General features: G+C 36.7%; 1 protein-coding gene across 4 annotated transcripts in view; it reads left to right on the forward strand.

Annotated features, from left to right (window-relative positions):
- The first annotated feature begins 210 nt into the window (after window positions 1-210).
- Window positions 211-17,136, forward strand: part of ADGRV1 (adhesion G protein-coupled receptor V1) — a 598,696-nt gene continuing 581,770 nt past the window's right edge. For 3 of the 4 annotated variants that reach the window (XM_063612214.1, XM_063612213.1, XM_063612215.1), the window contains exon 1: window positions 226-330. In XM_063612214.1, coding sequence (XP_063468284.1) covers window positions 309-330 — 22 coding nt within the window. In that variant the 5' untranslated portion in view covers window positions 226-308. Of the gene's footprint in view, window positions 331-17,136 lie in introns of all 4 variants that reach the window. The other variant, XM_055297968.2, reaches the window with a different exon arrangement.

Raw genomic sequence — 17,136 nt, forward strand, 5'->3', positions numbered from 1 at the left:
GGATGGCCAAGGCAGGGTGTTCCCGACGCCGGAGCGCGGACCTGGCTGCCCGCTGCGCAGAGCAGTGTGCGCTGCCGGGGGCGGCCACCCCCGCTCCGCTGGTCAGGTGAGCGCTGCCCCGGGAGCCGTGGGTCCTATTGGAGCAGAGGGAGGAGGCAAGGGAGGGGGAGAAAGGGGAGGAGGATGGAGCCCTCCTCCTGATCGGGTAGTGGGAGTAAGAATCAGCAGCCTGGGCAAGGAGTACGGACGGGAGTCAGAGGCAGAGCGAGGGTGTGTGGGGGTCGGCGGTGACCGCCGGGAGCGCGCGGATGTCGGTGTTCCTGGGGTCAGGTAGGCTATGGCTGAGGGGTGGTGCTGCGAGCATCGCTGTGCCCCAGAGGAGCGCCTCAGCATCAGCACCTGTTGCTGCAGGTGGGCGGCGAGGGCGGCGCGGAGGGCGGGCCACAGCCGGGCGCAGGGAGGCTGGGCGCACACCCGGCGCCGCGGCCTCGGGTAATGGGGCATAGCTGCCTGCGTCGGTTCTGTCCAAGGCTGCGGCTTTGCAGGGAGCGTTAGGTTCCTGCACCCCCTACCCGCCCCTTCCAAAGATGTCTGATCTCAAAGAAGGTGAGAAGTGAATGAGCAGAGTGAAGAGTTTCCTTTCTTCTTTTTCTGCCTGTTTGAAACCGGAACCCTAGCTTTGATTTTTAAAAAGTCTAGCTGAAAAATAACCGACCAAGAACAGCGCGCCATAGGTAATAACTGATAATGGTAAGGGTGAGATAAACTGAAGGAGACTTGTTTGTGTTCCAAAATAACCACTGCGTCGAAGAATTTCAGTGAAATATATTGATTTTAGGGAGCTCGGGATTAACGTGGAGCTGTATAATAATATGTATATGTATATATATTTAAAAACTTATAAATTTTTAATTTTAAAAACTATCTCAAAATTGATTTTTTTCTTAAAACCAAGAAATTATAGCAGTGTTCGTCAGGGGAAAATTGATTTTAAGGTGTGTTAACTTATCCTATGTAACTTGTTTTAAACCAACTTTTCCCACTTCATAAAATCCACAGCCTTTAAAATGTGTGTAATATATTTATTAGTATGCTGCACACTCTTTTAGAAACTGATATCAAATTTTAAAGATGCATAATTACTGAGAATTAGGATGAAAGTCAAAAATATACCTTAACTAATACAGCATGATTAGAAATTCTTACTGAAGTTATGATTACTTTAAATTACTGAAGTGTTTTTTCTCCCTTTGTGTGTCATTTATCAAAATAATTAGATCAAACAACAACAACAACAACAACAAAAAACCCCAAAAGATCATAAGGAAGAGAAAAAATGATATCTTAGGCGGGATACAAATGAGCACCAATAATTTATTCTGGGTTAATTTCATAGAGTAAGTGGCAAACTATTCCGCCTATATAATTTGAGAAAAATGTAGCTTACAGGGAGATGTCAAATATACTCTGAACTGTGTTATAATAAAATATATTAAATATATGTGATTAGGTATAATTTTCTGGCTCTGCCATTAACACACAATGACTTTGGACTTTCACTCATCCTTCCGGGCATTAGTTTCTTCATTTATAAAATAAAGTAATTGGACTAGGTGATTGCAAAGGTTTATTTCAGCTAAAAATATTATATCTCTCAAATTATTACTTTTAGAAGAAGTAACCAAGATACACACACTTTAAAAATGTACAGCTGAAGTACGACTGAATCCTATCTCCATTTTCTCATTTCCGTGATGAATAAATATAGCAGTCACTCCTTAATGAATGCCTGCTATGTAGTGAATTCTTAGAAACCCTTTACATAGGTTATCTTATTTAACACAATACCACCATAAACTGAATGGTAGTATATCCCAAATTATAGATAATGATACTGAAGAATGAAAAGTTTAAGCTCCTTGCCCAGAGTTCCAGTTTATAAGAGCTGGGTCAAATATTTTTTCCAAATGCTCTTAGGACCTATACTACACTGAATGTGATGATTGAAAGCTAAAATTGCCTATAAACTGAAGTAATCTTGGACTAAAGTAAGAGTCCATAATGGGGCAAAGGTAAATTATGTAACACTGAGTCTTGATACCATTAAATATATAAGTGCTGTATCAGTCTCCATTTATTGTATCTTAATAAGTTACATATTTATGCTGTATATTTATTAATTGAATGCCAGTTGTATTCTCAGAAAGTGATAATATGAGATATATTTGTAACACAAATGGTTTTAGGGTAATAAATATAACTGCTAGAAAAAATGTGAGAGGGTAGAAGCTAGTATTAAGCAAATGCTAGTATTAAGTATGTCAGATCTCTTTCTACTTGAAGGTACTCATGCTTGAGACAAAAATGCTTACACCCAAGGGGAAAGGGTGTTCAGAGCAGAATTAGCTGTGACTAAACTCTTTTGTTCATATCCCATGATGAATCATAATAGTATGTCACATTTATTGAATATACATTGTATGCCAGGAATTCTCTTAAGCCCTTTATTAGTGTAATTTTATATTGGAACATGACTTAAATTGTATTCTCCTGATTTGCACATGAAGAAACTGAGGCAGAGAGATCTATGCCCTGGGAGGACCCACAAAGAAAATACTTTTTATCTTAGATTAAATGTGTGATCGTTCATTGTTCTGAAATTCTTAGGCTGTGAACATAACATGAAATCTTGAAGCACTGGAAAGAGACTTGGAGCCAAACTAAACCAACCTCTTTATTTTATATTTGAGGTAACAGACCTAGAACAGTTAAGAGACGCACTTAAGGCCACATATTTTCATCACCTATACATTCTCGTAAACTATTAGGTAAGGAGTATCCTAATGGGTAAACTTGGTCATTAATTGTTTGATTTATTGTCACTCAAACAAATGCCACCTCATGCCGTTTCTTATATTGCTGCCCTACTTTTATTTAAAATTTCAAGGTTGCCCTAATTAGGATGCAAAATCCTTGAAAACAGTGACTGTATTATATATTTCTCTTATATAGTATCTATAGGGTTTAGCATAATGGTTAATGTATTGAATAAGTTGCTTTGTTGCCTATTTGCCTTTGAAAAGTCATTATTTTATACACCAGGTCTAAAATCTATACAGTGGAAGCACAATGCCATCACCATTTTCGCTTCATGTAGAGGGCAGCTAGACAATTTACGATGCTTACAAAGTGTAATGAGCTTCTTAGATAATTGTTTAATTTGGTTATAAAATGCAGTGTGTTACCATGGAGAGATTTGGATGTGTATTTCCCTGATTTTGGGGGGACAAATCACATAGCTAAGTATCACACACAGTTCAATTTACCTCCCCACCACTCTGTTCTTTTGATTTGGAAATAACTTTTTTTCTGAATGCAAAGTCATGCAGGAAATTCAGACAGTAAAGAAATAATGAAAAAATCACCAGAACCTCCCCAGTCTAAAGGTTTTGGTGAACATCCAGCCAGAGAGGTCTTTCTTCTCTTAACTGCTGTCGAATCAGGGTGAGAGCTGAATTATTTACTGAAACCATTTGCGGTAAAGTTCTATTTAGTCTTAGTATTCCATTACTCCTGGACAGTTCAGACTTTATGTAAATAAAGATATTTGTTGAGCAATGAAGATAAATATACTACTAATAAACTAGAGTCTACTCCATGTAGAATGGAGTGGTACAGAAAGTTGATTTCCTCACGTTGTATGCCTGATTTTTTCCTTTCACAAGGTGGGTTTGGGAGCACAGGGAGCATCTTTGGCATGCATGGAGGGTTCTCCAATATGCCATGATCTTAGGCCACACATGAAGCCACAGCACCCCAGCTCTGTTGCCCTGAGTGAGGTGTGGCAGAGGAGGAGAAGGGTGGAACTGAGACACAAGCGGCTGTGGTAATACAAAGGCTATGTTTTCCGATTCTACTGTGACACACTATACACTTAAAAATGTACCAGACCAAGTCCCTCCCCCAGCTGCTGGGCAGGTGGTCATGGGGCCCTTTTCTGGTGCAGTCAGGCATAAGTCTGGCTTTACCTCAAAGCGAGGGCAAGATGCTGATAGGGCATTTCTCATTCATTTATTCAGGATTCTGAAAACCTAGAATGGACCCTCTTTTATATTAAAGGGAAACATTGGCTGCTGGAATCATTGTCCATAAATGAGTCTTGAAGTAATACTCACAAAATTATGAAGTATAAAGAAAAGTTGCGGCATCTCTTTGAGAGAGACGAAAGCTCTTTCTGTATGCATTCGGATGTAATTACATTGAAAATATTTGTTTTGAAGATTATGTTTTCTGGTTACTTTAATTTCATAAATCTATTTGTTATTCAAAACTTCTTTCCCTAGGCATATTTTCTTGGTTTATACTATACATTTGAGCATAGAGATTTTTCATGCTTCACTTTATTAGGGGCTTAACGTGGCCTTAATCCAACCATCTGTTGGCATCTTGGCACATCAGCACGTCTGAGGTGCTGGTAGGGGCCAAATAAATTTCCCACATTTTAAAGGTTAGGGAAAGAGCTATCTTTATGAATAGATTTCAAATGATTCTCAGCAAGACAATGGTATAGAAGTGGAGTAAAAATGCATTTCATTCTCAGAAGCGCAAGGTCCCCTGTCTGTCTTCAGTTTTGCTGAAAGGCAATTAGCATTTCAACTAGCCAATTTGGTTACATGCAACGAAGTACTTGGGTTTATAATTTGCTGCTCTGTCTGAGGCTGTTGAGTGCTAGGTCTTATGTAATCCTTTCCAAGTAGCCTTCTCTCCAGCATAGTTATTGTTGCTGGTCTTAAATAACTAATCAACAGAGAGTTTTCCTTGCCTTCAACTGTAGGGTGCCATAGGGCAAGGAAAATGAAATACCAAGCAAATAAGGGGATGACTGTAATTATAAATAGTCATTATTGAAATGTGGCACAGGTTGAAAGACATAGAATAGCTTCAAATAAAATGCAACTCCAAAAAGTCATTGTGTGCACCGTTAATGGTTTCTCATGCAGTATGCACAATAACCATAGGGCATACATACTGGGATTAATTCAGTTAACATGACTCAAAATTAACAAAGAAGGTGCAATTCCTTTATGCCAGAAAGAATTTTGTCAGGAGTAAGTTTAAAAGAGAAAAGATTCTTAAGTGTTACAACAAATGAATAAGTGCTCTGAGGCATATTGTGGAAATAAAGGTTTTGTACTGTGTGCTAATTGAAAATAAGATTTTTGTCAGCTTCTATAGTCTTGAATTTTGACAATTAGATAGTATTAGTATACTTCATGTATACACTCATATTCCTCTGAAGGAGCCACTGTATGGTATGGTAATCCTTTTGTTAGGATAATTAGGATGATATTGTCCTGTAATCCATGTCATGGACCAGCAGTTCGGTGTAGCTCATCTTTTAGTGCAACACTGTTTTTGCATAGCTGTACTTGTGTAATTATTTGGAAGTAAAATAATACATTTTTCATTCTTCAAGTAATGTTTAACTGAAAGAAGGCATACTAGAAAGAAGTGTTTTAGATATAAGTCTTACAAGTGATCAGTATAATTTTGAGAACATATGTGAAAGAATTGATTTTCATCTATATTTCCAATCTGCAATTATAAAGCTTTTGTTACAGTTATAGTTAGAATCATTAGTTTTATTTAAGAAAATTCAACAGTGTTGATGAGCAGGAATGAAACGAAGAGAGCTTACTGCTTCTCTGGCAGACTAGTAAGCTGAGGTTGGAGAGTGTTCTGGAAAAAGTGGGACTTGATTGGGACTTTGAAAAATGGTGGAGGAGAGGGAGTGGAAAAAGGTAGAGAGGACTGGGACTAGCTTAGATTAAAGGTGCAGAAGCATGAATAATACAAGTGTCTTGTCCCAGACACATACTAGATTAACCTGACTGGAAATGTTAAAGAGAAAGAGATAGCTGGAAGTGCAGAGAAGGTTTGATTGTTTTTTAAATTGACAGATAATTCACATATGAAAAAAAAATCACCTTTCAAAGTATACATTTCCGTGGCATTTAATATATTTAAAAAGTTGTGGCTGGGCGTGGTGGCTCACTTCTGTAATCCCAACACTTTGAAAGGCCAAGGTGGGCAGGTCGCCTGAGGTCAGGAGTTTGAGACCAGCCTGGCCAACATGGTGAAACCCTGTCTATACTAAAAATACAAAAAAATTAGCTGGGCATAGTGGCAGGCGCCTGTAGTGCCAACTACTTGGGAGGCTGAGTCAAGAGAATCATTTGAACGCGGGAGACAGAAGTTGCAGTGAGCTGAGATTGCGCCACTGCACTCCAGCCTGGGCAACAAGAGCAAAACTCCATCTCAAAAAAAAAGTTGTGCAACCATCACCACTGTCTATTCCAGAACATTTTCATCACTCCAAAAGAAGCTCTGTACCCATTAGCTTTTGCTCTCTATCCCACCTTTCTCCACCACCTTCCAATTCCTGGAAACCAGTAATCTATTTTCTGTCTCTGTAGATGTGCCTATTCTGGGCATTTTGTATAAATGGAATCATACAATATGTGGCCTTTTGTGTCTATTTTCACTTAGCATGATGTTTTAAAGATTCATCCATGTTGTAGCATGTAGCAATACTTCAATCCTTTTATAAATACCAAATAATATTCCAGAGTATGGATATGCCACCTTTCATTTATGCATTTATAAACAGATGGGTGTTTGCACTGGTTTTACTTTTTGACTATTATAAATAATGCTGCTTTAAGCATTTGTATACAAGTTTTTTTGTGCTGACATAAGTTTTTTGTTCTCGTGGATGCACATTTAGGAGTGGAATTGCTGGGTCATATTGTCACCCTGTGCTTCATTTTTTGAAGAATTTCCAACTGTTTTCTAAAGTGTGTTTACCATTTTATATGCCCACCAGCAATGTATGAGAGTTTCAATTTCTGTCTTTTTTATGTTAACCATCCTATTAGGTGTGAAGTGGTATCTCATTCGGGTTTTGATTTGTATTTCCTTGATGACTAATGATGTTGAGAACCTTTTCATATGCGTGTTGGTCATTTGTGTATCTTCTTTGGAGAAATTTCTATTCAGGTTTTTTGTCCATTTTTAAAATAGGATTTTTTTTGTTTTTGTTTTTTATTGAGTTACGAGTTCTTCGCATGCTCTAGATACTAATCCCTTATCAGAGATATCATTTGCAATTTTTTTTTCATTGTGTGGGTTGTCTTTTTACTTTCTTGATGGTGTCCTGTGAAGCAAAATGTCTTTGATTTTATTGAATTAATTTATTTAACTTTTCTTTAGTTGCTTATACTTTTGGTGTCACAGCTAAACAACTGTTGCCTGATACAAGGTCACAGGCAAGATTTATATCCATGTTTTCATCTAAGAGTTTTATAGTTTAAGCTTTTACATTTAGGTTTTTATTCCATTTTGTGTTAATTTTTAATATGATATAAGCTTCCTTCATTTGCACATAGATATCCAAGTATCCAGGTTCCATTTGCTGAATAAATCATTCTTCATTGAATTGGCTTGGCTCCACTGTCAAAAATTAATTGACTAAAAATGTATGGTTTTATTTCTGTACTCAACTCTATTTCATTGATCTAGTTGTCTTTCTGCCAGTACCTCACAGTCTTGATTATTTTACATATTTTGTTAAATTTCTTCCTAAGCATTTTATTGTTTTATTAATTATGTTGTAAATGCAATTATTTTCTTAGTTTTATTTTTGAATTCTTCATTACTAATGTATAGAAATAGCAATTGATTCTTGTATATTGATTTTGTATCCTGTAATCTTGCTGAACTCTTCTATTTTTTTATGTGTGGAGTTTTTAGGATTTCTATATCCAATATCATGTCATCTGTAGATAGAGATAGTTTAATTTATCTTTTCCAAGGATACATTTTATTATTTTTTTCTTGCCTAATTGTCCTGCCTAGAACTTCCAGTAAAGTGCTGAATAGAAATGATAAGAGCTGAGATCCTTGTCTTGTCCTGTGATCTTAGAGAGAAAACTTTTGGTCTTTCAGCATTAAGTATGATGTGGATACCCATTATAGATACTCTTTGTCAGATTGGAGAATTATCCCTTTATTCCTAATTAGTATAATAAAAAGATGTTGATTTTTTCAAGTGCTTTTTTTTGTGTCTTTTGAGATGATCATGTGATTCCCTCTGCTTTTTTTCTATTAATTTGGTACATTGCATTAACTGGTTCTTGATGGTGAACCAATGTAGCATTCCTGGATAGATCTAATTTGGTTATATAGTGTATAATTTGTTTTATATGTTACTGGATTTGGTTTGCTAGTATTTTATTAAGAGTTTTTGTGTCAATATTTATAAGGGATATTTGTCTTAGTTTTTTTCTTAGTTCTTTTTTTCTATAATGTCTTTGTCTGGTTTTGGTATCTGGGTAATATTGGCCTCATAAAATGGTTTGGGAAGTCTTGTTCTTTATATATATTTTTTTAAGTTTGTGAAGGGTTGATGTTAATTATTCCTTAAACATTTGGTAGAATTCACCAGTGAAACCATCTGGTCCTGGACTTTTCTTCATGGTAAGTTTTGCAATTACTAATTCAATCTATTTAATTGTTGTGAGCATATTCAGATTTTTAATTTCTTTTTAAGTCAATTTTGGATGTTTGTATCTTCCTAGGGATTTGTTTACTTCTAGGTTACCTAGTTTGTTGGCATATAATTGTTCATGGTCATGCTTTATATACTCAGTTTTATTTCTGTAAAGTTGGTAGCAATGACCCCTTTTGAATTTCTCATTTTAGTAATTCAAATCTTCTTCCCTTTTTTCTTAGTCTAGCCAAAGTTTTGTCAGTTTTGTTACCTTCTTTTTTTTTTTTTTTTTGACAGAATCTTGCTCTGTTACCCAGGCGGGAGTGCAGTGGTGCGATCTTGTCTCACTACAACCTCTGCCTCCTGGGTTCAAGCGATTCTCCTGCCTCAGTCTCCTGAGTAGCTGGGATTACAGGCACCTGCCACCATGCCCAGCTAATTTTTGTAATTTTAGTAGAGACAGAGTTTCACCATGTTGGCCAGCTGGTCTCAAACTCCTGACCTCAAGTAATCCACCCACCTCAGCCTCCCAAAGTATTGGTATTACAGGCGTGAGCCACCATGCCTAGTCCCTTTTATTATCTTTTCAAAGAACCAACTTTTACTTTTGTTGATTTTCTCTGTTGTATTTCTATTCTATATTTTATTTATTCCCACTCAAATATTTTTTCTTTGTTTCCTTCTGCTTGATTTGGGTTTAGTTTGTCTGTTTTTTTTCTACTTTCTTAAGGTGGCAGTTTAGGTTCTTTATTTGAGATCTTTCCTTTTTTTAAATATATGCATTTATGCCTGTAAATTCTCTTCCAAGCATTGCTTTAGGCGCATCTCATAAGTTTTGGTATGTTCTGATTTTATTTTCATTAATCTCAAATTATTTTCTAATTTACATTGTGCTTTCTTTTTTGATCCTTTGGTCATTTAGGAGTGTGCTGTTTAATTTCAACATGTTTGTACATTTTGCACTTTTTTCTGTTATTAATTTCTAATCTCATTCTCTTATGTGGAGAATATACTTTGTATGATTAAAGTTCTTTAAATTTATTGAGACTTGGTTTAGGACCTTACATATTATCTGTTCTGGAGACTGCTTCATGTGTACTTGATAAGATATGTATTCTGCTGTTGTGGGGTGAAGTGTTCTATAGATGTGTATTAGGTCTGGTTAGTTTACAGTATTTTTTTTGTTTTTTGAGATGGAGTCTTGCTCTGTTGCCCAGGCTGGAGTGCAGTGGCGCAATCTCGGCTCGCTGCAAGCTCCGCCTCCCGGGATCACGCCATTCTCCTGCCTCAGCCTCTCCGAGTAGCTGGGACTACAGGCGCCTGCCACCACGCCCGGCTAATTTTTTTTGTATTTTTAGTAGAGACGGGGTTTCGCCATGGTCTCGATCTCCTGACCTCGTGATCCACCCACCTCGGCCTCCCAAAGTGCTGGGATTACAAGCGTGAGCCACTGTGCCCGGCCAGTTTACAGTATTTTTTAACTCTTCCCTTTTCTTGTTAATCTTTTATTTAGTCATTATATTCAGTATTGAACGTGGGGTACTAAAGTCACTAACTATAATTGTTAAATTGTCTGTTTTTCCCCTCAATTTTGTCAGTTTTTAATTCATGTGTTTTGGGATTGGCTTTTTATGTGCCTGTAGGTTTACAATTGTTACATCTTTCTGATAAGTTGAGCCCTTTATCATTATAAAATATCCTTCTTTGTCTGTAGCAACATTTTCTGTCCTAATATCTATTTTTTCCAATATTTGTGTCTTAGTCCATTTTCTGAATACCAGAGATTGGGTAATTTATAAACGATAGAAGTTTATTTGACTCACAGTTTCGGAGGCTGGAAAGTCCAAGAACTTGGCTCTGGTATCTGGCAAGGGCATTTGTGCTATGTTATTCCAGGATGGAAAGTTAGAGGGCAAAGAAGCATGTGAGACAGAGAGGGGAAATTAGACCAAACTTATCCTTTTATCAGGAGGCCACACCTGTGATGACTAACCCACCCCCTAATAGCAGTATTGTTCCATTCATGAGGGCAAAGCCTTCATAATGTAATCACCTCTTAAAGGTCCTACCTCTCAACACCTGTTAGTTACAATGGCAATTAAATTTCAATATGAGTTTTGGAGAGGTCATTCAAACCATAGTAATGAATATAGTCACTTCAGCTTTCTTTTGGTTTCTGTTTGCATGATATATATATATATATATACATATATATATTCATTCTTAGTTTCAACCTATTTGTGGCTTTGAGTTTAAAGTGCATCACTTATAAAGAGCATATAGCTGGGTCATTTTTTCCAATTCATTCTAATGACTTCTGCCTTTTAATTGGAATATTTAATCCAGTAATATTTAATGTAATTACTGATAAGGTAGAATTGATGTCTACCATTTTGCTATTTGTGCTTTGCGTTTGTGTCCCTTTTCATCCCCTGTTCCTCTTTTACTGCCTTCTTTTATTTTACATAGATATTTTCTAGTGTATCATTTTAATTTTGTGGTTGTTTCTTTTATTATATTCTTTTTATTAATTTTATTATTGGTTACCCTGGGGATTACATTTAATATTCTAACCTATAATAATCTAGCTCAGATTAATAACTTAATTTCAATAGCATGCAATAATTTTGCTCCTATATAGTTTCATTTCTGCCCCTGCTTTGTGCTGTTATTGTGGTACAAATTACATTTTTATACAGTATATACTCTTCAGCACAGATCTATTATTATTGCTTTATGTAGTTGTCTTTTCAATCAGAGAGGCTAAAAGTAGTTATAATAAAAGTACATTTATGCCATCTTTTATATTTATCTGTCATGTGACCTTTTCTGGCACTTTACATTTTTTTTTTTTTTGTGGATTCAAGTTACTCTCTAGTGTTCTTTCATTTCACCCTGAAAGACTCCTTTTAGTATTTCTGGAAACGAAAGTTGCTAACCACATAGTCTCTCACTTTTTGTTTATCCAGGAAAGTCTTAATTTCTTCTTAATTTTGGAATGACAATTTTGTTGTATATAGTGTTCTTGGTTTATTGTCTTTCAGCACTTTGAATACATCACTGCCTTCTAGCCTCCTAGGCTAGAGGAGAAATCAGATATTAATCAGGATATCACTTTTATGTGATAATTTTCTTCTTCCTTCCTCTTTCATGATTCTCTCTTTGTCTTTTGCTTTGGCAGTTTTGTATATGTCTACATGTGGATCTCTTTGTGTTTATTTTACTTAGAGTTTACTGAGCTTCTTAGATATGTAGATTAATGTTTTTAAATCAAATTTTGGAAGCCTTCAGCCATTATTTCTTCAGCCATATTTCTTTAACTACTTTCTGTTGTTAGTCTTTTTCTTCTGGGACTTCCACTAGGCCTATGTTGGCATATTTGGTGGAGTCCTATAGGACTCTGAGGGTCTGTTCATCTTTCTTCCTTATTTTGTCTTTTTGTTCCTCAGCCTGGGTAATTTCAGTTATCTTCATGTTCACTGATTCACTCTTCTGGCTGCTTAAATCAGCTGTTGAGCCCCTCTAATGAATTTCTCAATGTAGTTATTTTACTGCTCAACTCCAGATTTCTATTTTTTTTTAACTAGCTTTTTGATATAATTCATTTGATGAGAAATCATTTTTGTACAGACATGATTTCCCTTAGTTTTTTTTTTTTTTTTTTTTTTTTGAGACGGAGTCTCGCTCTGTCGCCCAGGCTGGAGTGAAGTGGTGCAATCTCGGCTCACTGCAAGCTCCGCCTCCCGGGTTCACGCCATTCTCCTGCCTCAGCCTCTCCGAGTAGCTGGAACTACAGGCGCCTGCCACTACGCCCAGCTAATTTTTTTGTATTTTTAATAGAGACGGGGTTTCACCATGGTCTCGATCTCCTGACCTCGTGATCCACCCGCCTCGGCCTCCCAAAGTGCTGGGATTACAAGCGCGAGCCACCGCGCCCGGCCTAGTTCTTTGAATATATTTAAAACAGTTGATACAAAGTCTTTGTCTAGTAAGTCTAACATCTGGTATGTTCTCCAGGCACAGTATTTATCAATTACTTTTTTCCTGTGTATTGCTCATATTTTCTTGTTTCTTTCCATGCTTGGTATTTTTCTTTTTTAAGAAACTGTATGGCTTTGAAGTTCAGATTCTCCCTCTTCCTAGGGTTTGTTGTGTCACTGCTTTTATTGTTGTTTGTTTAGTGAATTTTCTGAAGTCTTTTTAAAGTATGTACTCTTTGTTATGTGTGGCCATTGCAGTCTCTGCTTGGTTAGCTTAGTGGTCAGCTAATGAACGGACAGAGATTTTCTTAAATCCTGGGAAACAGTAAGTCTCCCAGTTTTTGCTTGGGAGCTCCATGTGCATGTTGAAGAATACCTTTAGCATTCAGCCAGAAAATTTTCAACTCTGCCTAACCTTTACTTCCTCTTTGCACACAGCCTCAAAGCCAGCCACAGGTGAGAATGTAGGGCTTTTACATGTTTTTCATGAACATATGCACAGCCTTATATTTGTGTGTCATCTTCTAGGTTCTAGGAATATGTCAGAAAATTTTAAATTTGCAATAAACGTCTCATTGCCCAGTCTTTCCTTTTAAGCTTTTAGTTAGCTTATTGTTTTTCCCAGCTGTTATCTATTACCTCTGGCAGCTATTATGTTACTTAATTGTCTATAAACATTTTTGACAAGTGCCTGTAAGGAAAAGCCTTTCAAATACTGGGCAAACTTTGAGTCGGGTCAAATAAAGATACTGTGGTGAGCGAAGTCTTCAAGAAACCACTAGATAGATCAAACAATGCATGTTATAGCGTGTATTTATATTTCTTCATTTTTATTGCCAAATAATATTCCATAGTATGAAGGTATCACATTTTACTTATTTATTCATCCATTAATGGCTATTTGGGTTGTTTCCACTTTTTGGCTATTATGAATAATGCTGCTATTAATATTTCTGTACAAGCTTTTGTGTGAACACGTGCTTCAATTCTTTGGGGTGTATACCTAGGAGAGGAATTGCTGGGTCATATAGGAACTCTATGTTTAACCTTTTGAGGAGCTGCTAGACTGTTTTCCAAAGCAGCTGCATCACTTTATATTCCCACTAGCAGTGTGTGAGGATTCTGGCTTGTCCATGTCCTCACCAACACCTATTATTATCTGTCTTTTTGACTCTAGCCATCCTAGTAGGTGTGAAGGGGTATCTCATGATGACTTTGATTTGCGTTTCCATGATGATTAATAGTACTGAGTATCTCTTCATGTGCCTGTTGGCTAGCTGTATATCTTTTTTGGAGAAATGTCTGTTCAGATCCTTTGTCCATTTTTTAAATAGAATTACTTGTCTTTTTATTTATTTGTATATATTTTTTGATACAGAGTTTTGCTCTTTTTGCTGTGCTAAGTGAACAAAGCCAGATGCAAAAAGTCACATATTATATGATTCCATTTATGTGAAATTCCCAGACTAGGCAACCCTCTAGAGACAGAAGATCCATTATTTGCTGTCTAGGTCTGGGAGTGGGGCAGGGTCAGGGGAAGATGAGAGAGCGTTCATTGGCACCAGTAGGTTTTTTTGACTTGGCATGAGCAGTGGTGATGAAAAGGTTCTACAATTGATTTTGATGATGGTTGTGCAACTTTCCAAATATATTAGAAACCATTGTACACTTTGAATAGATGAATTGTATGGTGTGTAAATAATATCTCATTAAATTTATCAAAAAAGTAAAAAAAAAAAAAACAGACAATGACAACTCCGTGAATTGGGCTTTGATGGCTTTCCTACCCCATTCTTTTCCCTTCGGTGGCTGCCAGGATGCTGGTTTTAACTGTGATTGCAGGCTGTTAGTTTTTAAGGTGACTTTGAAGGCTGGGAGAGTTGTGTGGAAATAGGTCAAGTTTAAATGTAATAAAGTTCACTGATTTCCTGGAGATACAGCTGTATTTCTTTAGTAAATGCTTCTTGGAATCCGGCAAGCCCTTGGTTAATTTCCAAAGTTCTGCAAGCATTGATTCTGACAATTTTTGCTAGTGTTCTCATTATTTTTATGGAGCAGAGGATTTTAGGAGGTCCTTACCCTGACATTTGCACTGGTTTGGATTTTCAGAACAAGCATTAGGGCTTCCTCCTACCTCTTATTAGACATTATGGAATCACTGTCAGTTTTTGAACTACAGACTGATAAAAATAGTCTTTTGAAGACTATTCTCTTGGTAATGTAGAGAAGGCTGATTGGAATGGGTAGAAGAGAGCAAATTCATAAAGGCAATAACAATGGATGTATGTTAATAAGCTCTTGTTTTGGGTAGCAGCAAAACAATGTTAAATGAAGGATAAAGGAGGCATTTAAAGAGGGTGTCAGAAGTACCTGGTGACCTTTTGCATGACTTCTGTATTTAAGCAGGTTTGATGTCAATGAAATAAAGTAAAATAAAATAAAATAAAATAAAAAAGTTCTTCTGAACAATATGTCATCCATCCAGTCATCCATTCATTCAGCAAATACATGTGAATGAACTGGGACAAAAGCAGAAACAAAGACCAATGGAACAAAACAGAAAACAGAATAGAAATAAAACTGCATACCTACAACCATCTGATCTTTGACAAGGCCAATATAAACAAGCAATGGGGAAAAGACTGTCTATTCAATAAATGCTGTTGGTATAAATGTGCACACATGCTCACACGCACACATGCGCACACACACTTGAATTAACAATATCTAACAAATTATGCTTTGATGGATGTAGAGAAAAAAGAGTGAATAATTTTCAAAGGAAAAAAGTTGAGACCATAGGCTATGTGTTTTGGGACTAGCCTTGGAAAAGGGAAGGATCTCCTGTACTGTGAGAGAGGAGAAAATAAAGTAATTGGGGGAAATTGGAATTAGAATGGACTGGATAGGAGGAAGGATACGTCAGAGAATGTATTCATGCCCTTCCTCACCTACCAGGAAGGGTGGATAAAACAGACAAGTGGCATTTAAAAGGAATTTGTTCCCATTCTTCTATATATTTTGTTAAACTCAGGATCAAGTTATGGGGCAAATGCATCACAGATGGCTTGAAGGTTTCCCTTAGATCTCTCCGTGTATGGATCTACTAATTAAGTAAGGAATTTAAGGCCACCAGATTGTGAGGAAACACAATAAAGTAATGCTTTCCAATTCACAGTTTTTCCCCTCAGCACTGGGATGTAGGTTTTCCTAAGAAAGGAAGTATGGTATTGGCCAGCATAATGATTGAGCTCTCCAGGGTATTGCTAAAATCAGAAATGTGATTGAATATTACCTGATTCCCACTGAATCCATTCCCTGATGGCTTCTGTCTTTTTGGTGGAGACTTATCTAAATTACAGTCATGCATTGCTTAATGATGAGGATATCTTCTGAGAAATGTGTTGTTAGGTGATTTTGTCATTATGCAAACATCATAGAGTGTACCTACACAAACCTAGATGGTATAACCAACCACACAGCTAGGCTATATGTATATCCTATGGCTCCTAGGCTAAAAACCTGTACAGCATGCTACTGTATTGAATACTGTAGGTAATTATAACACCAAGGTAAGAATTTGTGTATCTACACATACCTAAACCTAGAAAAGGTGTAGTAAAAATACAATATTATAACCTTATGGACCACCATCATATACCTGGTCCATCGCTGACTGAAACATCATTATGCAATCTATGACTGTATGTTGGATGAACTGCCAAAATGAGAAATAAATTATTGTTTTCTTCTGAGACAAATTATTGAAGTTTTAAAATGTTTTTTTTTAATGAGGGAAATTTAATAAATCACTTGATTGAGAACTGGGCATTAAGTAAAAATTAAGTCCCATTTACCAAAGCATAATTTGTCAGATATTGTTAATTCATGTGTGTGTGCATGTGTGCATGTGAGCATGTGTGCATGTTTATACCAACACCGTTTATTGAATAGAGAGTCTTTTCCCCATTGCTTGTTTTTGTTGGCCTTGTCAAAGATCAGATGGTTGTAGGTACGCAGGTTTATTTCTATTCTGTTTTCTATTTTGTTCCATTGGTCTTTGTTTCTGCTTTTGTACCAGTAACGAGCTGTTTTGGTTACTGTGGCTTTGTAATATAGTTTGACATCTGGTAGTGTGATGCCTCCAGCATTGCTCTTTATGCTTGGGATTGCTTTGGCTATTCAGGCTTTTTTTTGTTTCCATGTTAATTTCAGAATAGTTTTTTTTTTTTAATTCTGTGAAGAATGATATTGGTAGTTTGATAGGAATAGCATTGAATCTGTAAATTGCTTTGGTCAGTATGGACATTTTTATGATATTGTTTCTTTCAATCCATGAGCATGGAATATTTTTTCATTTGTGTCATCTGATTTCTTTCAGTAATGTTTTGTAGTTCCCCTTATAGAGATCTTTTTTTTTTTTTTTTTTTGAGACAGAATCTCGCTCTTTTGCCCAGGCCGGGGTGCAGTGGCGCTATCTCAGCTCACTGCAAGCTCTGCCTCCCAGGTTCACGCCATTTTCCTGCCTCAGCCTCCCGAGTAGCTGGGACTACAGGCGCCCACCACCGCACCCGGCTAATTTTTTGTATTTTTTTTAGTAGAGAC

Source organism: Symphalangus syndactylus, chromosome 11 (genome assembly GCF_028878055.3).
Source record: "Symphalangus syndactylus isolate Jambi chromosome 11, NHGRI_mSymSyn1-v2.1_pri, whole genome shotgun sequence".
In the NCBI taxonomy this organism is placed as follows: Eukaryota; Metazoa; Chordata; class Mammalia; order Primates; family Hylobatidae; genus Symphalangus; species Symphalangus syndactylus.